The 8,898-nt window shown below is 32.0% G+C and overlaps 1 protein-coding gene across 2 annotated transcripts; it reads right to left on the bottom strand.

Annotated features, from left to right (window-relative positions):
• Nucleotides 1-342: 342 nt before the first annotated feature.
• On the bottom strand, nucleotides 343-6,929 carry cib (thymosin beta cib). 2 transcript variants are annotated; one of them, XM_014243913.3, is made up of 4 exons: nucleotides 6,771-6,929; nucleotides 3,077-3,213; nucleotides 2,892-3,005; nucleotides 343-640 (listed from the first exon to the last, which is right to left on the bottom strand). In XM_014243913.3, the coding sequence occupies exons 2-4, from the start codon at nucleotides 3,204-3,206 to the stop codon at nucleotides 501-503; spliced, it is 384 nt and encodes a 127-aa protein (XP_014099388.3). In that variant the 5' UTR covers nucleotides 3,207-3,213; nucleotides 6,771-6,929; the 3' UTR covers nucleotides 343-500. The 2 variants fall into 2 exon arrangements, with proteins under 2 accessions (XP_014099388.3, XP_014099389.3); XM_014243914.3 differs by having other exon boundaries at nucleotides 6,747-6,907.
• Nucleotides 6,930-8,898: the final 1,969 nt, after the last annotated feature.

Genomic DNA, 8,898 nt, shown 5'->3' with positions numbered 1-8,898 from the left:
AAAACGCCCATGTTGCTTTGCTATATTGCCGCAATGATTGACCCTCTTACATCTCCTATCACTATAAAGTTCCTCTGTATTTCCAACAAATTATGTACGTGCATACAATCTCGTAGTTATTTTATATTGCTAAAGCCTGTGATTGAAATTCGTGTTCACTTTTAGTTTATTAACAGTATCCTCTGCACTTGCCAACCAAAATATCGCATTGGTTGCGTAAAATTATCTTATGACTTTAAATAGACATAGATAAATTTAAAATTTCAATTAAAAGTGAGTAATACTCTGCATCATAGATAAATAAATCTTGTTCTCCATTTAAATTTACACAAAGTATGACTGTTTTTTTTTTATTACTTTTTTCTTTTATTATAAATATGCAAAAATTATAAAATTCTTCTCACAAGGTAGTGTCTCTTTTAATAATATTATATATTAGGAATGAGTAATAAAATAAGCATTCAACATGAAGTTACGTGAATGCTCTATCGGATTTTCTTTTAAGCCTTCTTTTCTTCTTCAATGACTTCTTTTGTTGGCAAAGGATTTTTCTCGCACGTTTCAGTGTGTTTCAACTTTTTAGAATCAAAATTTTCAATGCCAGCAATGAGTTGATTCTTTTCTTTTTCTTGTTCGATTGCTGAAAAGTCAAGTCAGATTGTTTGATATTATATTAAAAAATAATAACTATAAATATATAAATCAAACATTTGTGTTAATTTATGAAATAGCGAAATGTATAAATTAAAATACTGATATGTATAAATACTAAAAATACTAATGTTCTATCGACTTTTTTCGATCAATCTTAATTGTAGACACGAAAAAAAAGAGAAGTTACAAAACTTGCTTTGTCTCATAATGAAGAATGAACCAATCTTTACGAAATAAATAAGTATTTCGACCAACACATTTACTTTTTACAAACACTGAACTTATTCCATTTTGTGTTAATAAAGATATTCATGAGATAATAGTTTCATCTGCCGTACCTAGCACATTTTCTTGAAAGATTGCTACATATATTGTTTAATACCTCGATTACGGGTTTCAACTAAACTCGTTTGAATTAAAGTCGAAGCAATTCAACTTCAGATCAACCCAACTCTCTTTTGGTATTACGATTTTCAACTAAATATTTTCATTCGAAGTTTGATTGGTGTTACCAACATAAAAAATTAAGGTTTGACAGCTGAAAAATTTTTTTACGAAAAATTAAAACAATTTAATTTAGTTTTTGTTCACAAAAGGTGAATAATTTATAAAATGGACATTAGTTTAGATTTTTAATACGATGACAAAAATGTTGGAGCCAACTGATGTGCTGCGACAATGATGACAATTAAATGATTTTTAGCACGTTCACGCCGGCGGCGATTTTGATTTGATTCACCCAACGGCGGTACACAAATATATGACGCGGCGCGCCTTTCTAGCGTGTTCAGACTTCCACGCGCGTCTTGTTTCCTCGGTAGTCAGTGAGTGCTTACTTTGCAAATTGTGTGACTCGTGCCGTTTTTAACACGCTTATATTAGTTTCACTTGTATGTCTGTTTGTAACTAAAAAACTAAACTCAACACGATTACAAAGTATGCGCAAAATGTTTGCATACTTTTAGGCATATTTTGGCATCTCAAAGGGAACAAATCAACTGAACGGACAACAAAAATTATTAAATTCCATATTTTGGTCTGCCGTTTAAAATTTTTATCTAAAATATTATTATTTTTGTTCTGTCCGTTCAGTGGATTTGTTCCCTTTGAGATGCCAAAATATGCCTAAAAGTATGCAAATATTTTGCACATACTTTGTAGTCGTGTTGGGTTTAGTTTGGTTAGCCCGCGACGAAAGCTATTAAATAGTTTAAAAAAAATTGGTTGAGAGAATCATAACATGAAAATAAAAATTGTAATGCAAAATATTTTGTTTTCAATATTTATTGAAAGTAAGATAAGTGTTGCGATGGCTATCGAACAACTATCACTTAATAAACAATAAATATAGTTATATCGAACTAAAAAGTAAAGAGTAAAAAACGCTTTTAAAAAAATATCGAACTAAAAAGTTGAAAATAAATATAGTTTAAAAAAACTAAAGACACACGCTTTTAAAGAATATCGAACAAAAAAGTTGAAAATAATTTTAAAAATTAACTTTAAAAAACAGTATATAAAAAATACTAGTATAATTGAGGAAAAAGCGTGGGGCGTTCGATATACGAAAATTATGGCAAAAAGCACCCTAAGCCTTTTCCTCAATTATACTAGTATTTTTTATATACTGTTTTTTAAAGTTAATTTTTAAAATTATTTTCAACTTTTTCGTTCGATATTCTTTAAAAGCGTGTGTCTTTAGTTTTTTTAAACTATATTTATTTATATCCTGACCACAGATACAACTAGTACACACCGCCCGGTGGCGCAATCAAGCAATCAAATTTTACACTTTTCTATGTATTTGTACATAATAACTGATTATAATAATTTGATATTATAGATAAAATAGTTCTTTTTACCCATTTTCCATTTTCTATTAATATTTTTCCTATATAAATTCATTAATGTTTAACTACAACTGCTTGTTAGCAGTGGCAAACCCACTGGCACAGAGAGAGAAAGCCGTAATACGAGTACCAACAAAAAAAAAAAGGTTGAAGTTTGACAACACTCAACCGAAATTTTTTTGACGGGTTGAGTTGAAAACCATAATACCGAATTTCAAAACCTCAACCAAAATGCAGCTGAGTTGGAAACCGTAATAGGTGCCTAAGCGAAAATTTGCCTTTATCAGCAACATAATTTGTAATCAAAGTGCATATGTGAATGTTATATGATCAAAAAATAAAATTAGAATTTTCAAGTAATCATATTATAACACTTCAAAAACTTACCTTCCTTATCAGGTAGGGGGTTCTTTTCATTAGTTTCGGTAGGCTTTAAATTTGATGGATCAAAAGTTGCAATTCCAGAGATTAAAGATTGTTGAGTTTTCTCGGCGGCCACATCTGATAGAAGTGCGTCAGAGCAGAAATATAAATTTTTCGATTATACAAGTATAATTGTTTGTATAATTTACCTTCGGCAGTAGGAAGCACGATTTTTTCGTGTGTACTAGCATTCTTTAGTTTATCAGTATTAAAGCCTTCAAGTTGACTTTTCAAGTTCTCAGCTACTTTTGGGAGGTCTTTAAGTGCAGGCGATGCCATTTTTAATCTGAAAATAGAATATTATGTCAAAATAATGCAAAGATCGTATTTAAGATTGTTAGCACTAACTAGCTTATATTACTTTTAAGTTTTATTAGATAAACCTATCCAACAATATAGTTATTAATAATTTTATTATGTATTTTCAATACTTACAATTCTAAAATGGGCATATGTAGATACATTAACCATAAAATTATTATAGATTCATTTTAAATTAAATTAAATAATTCCTTCGTATATAAATATTATAAATTACATAATTTGCTTTAAGGAAGCACAAATTACGAAAGAAACCTTCGGGTTAAACGGCGTGTGTTTTAAATCTAAGTTTTCCTTAATTTTAGATTTTAAAAACTAAATATATTGGCGGTATTTTAAATATTTGAATAGTACATTAAAAAAAAGGGTAAATATATAGTTTAGGTCCCCCAGGAGGACTCAAAAAGTAAATTTTTTTTAAATCGTTTTATTTTTACGCGAAGATTACAAATCCGGAAAGTGAATTTTTTCATAAATATATGTACAAATATATTTAATGCACTTTGCTCAAATTTTTTCAAGTCACTTGGTTGTTGTTGTAGCGGCAAAATTTTGCACAATTCAGATCATTTAGCTGTAATTACAACTTCAACGAGTTAAACATTTTCTTGAGAAAAAAAAAATACTGACGAAATGATGAACTGATCTGATGCTATAAACGCATATCGGAGATCGTTGAACTCCTTTTCGCACTGGCGGCCTTCGCCGAGCTTCAAAAAAATAACTCTGGTTGATCCAACACCGGGGTGTCCATAGTTCTTTTGTACCGAACTTCTTTCAGCAGTGAAAAAAATAAAATAATAAAATTAAATGTATCACAATTTTTTATTTTTAATTTATATTTAGTAAAAGAAAAATTTAAAACACGTTTTTTTTTTATATACAAAAAAAATAGAATTATTGAAAAAATTCACTTTCCGCTCAAGCATTTGTAATATCCGCGGCAAAATAAGACGATTTAAAAAAAAAATTCATTTTAGAGGCCTCCTTAGTTGGTGGACCTAAACTATACATTTACCATAAAATAATCACCGACAGTTATCAGTATCAACTACGATAATACATGCTAACGTCTGTATATACGGCCATATTGCTTCGTATTTTATATTGATGACTAAGAATAAAGTACTGCATTTATTCTGCCATTTATAACAAAACACATACTTATTTATATATGCATATGTTGATATGGTATATGTACGTACGTATGCATGCATGCTAGTAGCAACATACTTTTACAAATATGGTATGCAATAAAAACTTTTTATTTTCTTTTTTTGATATCTTAATATTTCTATATTTTTTTTATTAAAATAAAAATATACAATAAATGTAACAGTTACAAAAAAACGTTTTTTGGTTTTTTTTTCATATTTTAATAGTTCAATATCCCAAATAGTTTTTGAGTTACAGCCTTTTTAAGTGTAGCCACTCAGTTCAATCAGCTTAATCAACTTATCTTTCGAAGTTAATTCACAAACAAATGATCTGATCATGAAATTTTTTATCCTTGTTTTACTTCTACATACAATGACATCGCTTTTTTGATCTGATCAAAAATCGAATTTTGACAGGCCAAAACTTCAATTTTTTTTAAATCGCCGCCATTTTGTCAATTTTTGATTTTTTTTTTACCAGGTCATTATACGTTTAATATCTTCTAGTTTAACGAGAACTTTTTATACTCTCGCAACCTGTTGCTACAGAGTATAATAGTTTTGTTCACCTAACGGTTGTTTGTATCACCTAAAACTAATCGAGTTAGATATAGGGTTATGTATATATTATATAAATAATCAGGATGAAGAGACGAGTTGAAATACGGGTGAGTGTCTGTCCGTCGGTGCAAGCTCTAACTTGAGTAAAAATTGAGATATCGTTATGAAACTTGGTAGACATGTTTCTTGATACTGTGAGACGGTTGGTATTGCAGATGGGCGTAATCGGACCACTGCCACGCCCACAAAACGCCATTATTCAAAAACAAATAAATTGCCATAACTAAGCTCCACAACAAGATACAAGACTCTTATTTGGTATACAGGATAACAATAGGGAGGGGCATCTGCAGATAAAATTTTTTTTTAAAGTGGGCGTGGTCCCGCCCCTAATAGGTTTAATGTGCATATCTCTTGAACCGTTAATGCAATAATAACAAAATTCACTGGAAGCAAATTCTTTTAGAACCTCTACCTACAGTGTGAAAATGGGTGAAATCGGGTGGCAACTCCGCCCACTCCCCATATAATGGTACTGTTAAAAAATACTAAAAGCGCGATAAATCAAGCACTAAACACGCCAGAGACATTAAATTTTATCTCTGGGATCGTATGAGATGACTTAATAGAAACCGCGTTCAAAATTAGACAGTGGGCGTGGCACAGCCCACTTTTAGGTGAAAACCCATATCTTGAGATCTACTTAACCGATTTCAACCAAATTCGGTGCATAACGTTCTTTTCATATATATATCTATGTCATAGTGCGAAAATGGGCGAAATCGGACTACAACTACGCCTACTTCCCATATAACACCATTTTAAATTCCATCTGATTCTTTCACTTTCCACTATGCAAATCAAGTAACAATGATTATATCGGGGTAACACTTTGCGTGAATAATACGTTTAAAGTATGAAACCTTGTGACCAAAAATTGTCTAAATCGGACCAAAACTGTTCAAGCCCCTAAGTACTAAATATGTGGACCCCAGTGCCTATAGTTGACCTTCTACCGAAAATATCAGTCAATCCACAAAGAAATCTCAAACGAGTATACTATTTGACTTTGCGAGAGTATAAAATGTTCGGTAACATCCGAACTTAGCCCTTCCTTACTCGTTTATTTTTAGGTTTAATGTACGGAGAAGGCCGGAATCACTGAAGCAGTGGAGGACCTTTGTTTTAGTGCGTCGGAGATCTCTCTCTCCGTGTATGCTTGAAAAATATATAAATCTACGCTGAAATTTTCAAAACAATCGATACAGTAGTTTTTTTTATACAAACGTACATACTACGCGTGCCCCTTAATACCATGATTATTCGATTTCCTTTGTTTTAAAGATCGTCAGTCATTCACTTGAACTCTCAACGATTTTTTACACACTTTATGGAGAAAAACAATTTCGCTAAGCATGTACTTAAATTAATAAACCGTCTTTGTGCTCCAATTGCATTTCCAATTAATAATGCTTTGTTTGCAGCTATATACATATGTACATATTTGTATATGCGGCGGTAGGTATGTAAATACAAATGTTTCACAAAAGTACCCAAACAATATGTACGTAGATATGAAGATTAAATGTACCTAATTTAACAATTGTAACAAATTTTATAAATGAAAATAATATATAGATATATAAATTATAAACGGTCTCTCACACTCTATATAGTTCAAGTTAATTATGTTCATACGTACATAAAATAAGTATTTAGCATTCAAAATAGAAACTAAAACGCCGGCAATAACCTATTTAAAACTACGTGTTATACTTACATAGGTATTAATGTAATTACTTACAAATATAGATCACTTGCTTTTTCGAATACTATGACAAAGTTGAACAAGTAGTTAACTTTTAGCCACTCCTTTATTAAAGATTGATTACTCACGTCTCAATACTTCAACTTCAAATTGTACTTTAAAAAGAAATTCAAAAAAAAAGAAAGCGAAAGCATAAATGGTACTCTTCCTGGTGGCAAGGAAACATTGCCGTTCGCACTATCGGAAAGGCGACGAAACCCATCACACGCATTTATACAAAACATTTTCATATCTTCTGTGGACGATGGATAGAAATCATGATTCAATAATATTAGGTTGTGTCCATACGAAGCGTGCTTCCCCTTACGAAAAAGTATTTAATCCATAACACCAAAAGATATGTTGTATTGTTTTTTTCGTGATTTTTCTCTTAACATTTAAATAATTTTGTGTGATTTATAATCTATTTGTATTCAGTTATCACTCAAATATTACATTTTCATTGGTTGAAATCTTTCAAACATTTATTTTTGAATCATAAAATCGAAATTTCTAATTCCAGCACATTTGACTTATCTGACTCACTTTTCAAAATTTAAAATACTTTATTGTTTTCTCTTAATGAATGAAAATGTAACAATTTATTTTATTGTAACTATAAATCTTAGCTGTTGAAGTTTTTGTCTCTGTAGCTGAGTTTCTGATCTCAACACTTAAAAAACTCTCTTGCCTTTTCTGACCCGGCCAATTCCACACGTATGCGCATTGCGCCCCTCGCGTCGGTTAGGCGGGAGGAGGGTAATCGTTGGGTTATTATTAAAAAAAAAAACAATACAAAGCAAAACGGCAGATTTTAAAATTATGGATCCAATTACTTTTAAAAAATTGTTTTTGGGCTATCGACACAATCTTAATCTTATCAGTAATAGTAACACTATATTTTTCTGAAATTTTAATCTTGAAATTTTTTCTTTCTGTGGTTTATTATATTAAGATAATTGGATGTAGATATGGGAAATAACTATAACTAATTTGTAAACAACCTGTACTTATGCCGTTGTTGCTAATGTAACAATTATCTAAACCCCGCTTGATGGCAACTTATCCAGCAAGCGACGATTATAATGGCAATATTTTGAAAGAATTTATATTTCATGAATAAGGAAAAAAAATCATCGAAATTTTCGAGTAGTTTTGACAAATCGGACTTAAGAAACTTTAGCAAACGTTCCTCTAGGGCTCTGACAATTTACGTATGATTTGACTAATAGTTGTTTTCTGGGTTGTCATACGAGAGTAAGACGGCTGTTAAACATTCAATATATACTTATATTGACATCGTCGGTTGTTGTTGTCGCGATCCATATCACAAAATGTATAAATGCTTTGAAATGCAGATCGCGCGGTATGTAGTGAACGTTTAGCACATTTGTATATAAATTCGATGCTTAGGTATAGGTCCTCCTAAGAAGGATCTCACTTGGACAGCCTAGAACGCTGGTTCGTTGTGGTACCTAAAACTTCTAAAAACTGAATCACAAGACCCATACAGATCGACAAGCGCTTTGAGCTTATAAAAAACTTATTGAGACGGCTAATATCAGTTTCGAATATGTCTTCTGGTTCGCTGAAGGTAAGATTATCGATATGTTTCATCATTAGTATTGCAAAAACCGGACAATGGAGGAGAAAGTGCCTGGTTGTTTCCACCTCACCCTCCCCCTTCCAACTAGCATCCGGTAAGATTGTAAGCCTTACCGCATGAATGCCTATTGGACAGTGTCCATTAAGAATTCCTACGATTGCGGTGGGATGAACTTTATTCAGGGCGAGTAGTTCACTTGATCTCTTGCATTCGACTTTAGGTCAGAAGGATCCCGAACAAGAGCTTCTACTCACTGATCGCCGACCAGCGCCTGTTAAGTGTATGCGTGTCCATTGGTCCAGTGCTGGCTAGCTTATCCGGTTTGTAGTTACCAGCGATTCCGCTGTGACCAGACACTCAAACGAGCCTGATGTTGAAGTAGCTAGATGCTATTTCTAGTGAAGACAGACACTTCTTGACTATCTCTGATTGCACGGTTCGCGCGCTCAGAGCTAGTATTGCCACTCTGCCTCCCTAAAAGAGGCTGCACTTCGTAGCAGTACGTCTACCGCTACCTTG

The sequence above is a fragment of the Bactrocera oleae genome, chromosome 5 (genome assembly GCF_042242935.1).
Source record: "Bactrocera oleae isolate idBacOlea1 chromosome 5, idBacOlea1, whole genome shotgun sequence".
In the NCBI taxonomy this organism is placed as follows: domain Eukaryota; kingdom Metazoa; phylum Arthropoda; class Insecta; order Diptera; family Tephritidae; genus Bactrocera; species Bactrocera oleae.
This window is presented reverse-complemented; position numbering and strand designations above follow the sequence as displayed.

Bases quoted from the DNA above. Each gene is read 5' to 3' on its own strand.
- cib (XM_014243913.3), bottom strand. From the start codon at position 3,206: ATGGCATCGCCTGCACTTAAAGACCTCCCAAAAGTAGCTGAGAACTTG. The intron at 3,006-3,076 runs GTAAATTATACA...CACTTCTATCAG, and splicing joins CGTGCTTCCTACTGCCGAAG to ATGTGGCCGCCGAGAAAACT. The intron at 641-2,891 runs GTAAGTTTTTGA...TTGACTTTTCAG, and splicing joins CCCCCTACCTGATAAGGAAG to CAATCGAACAAGAAAAAGAA.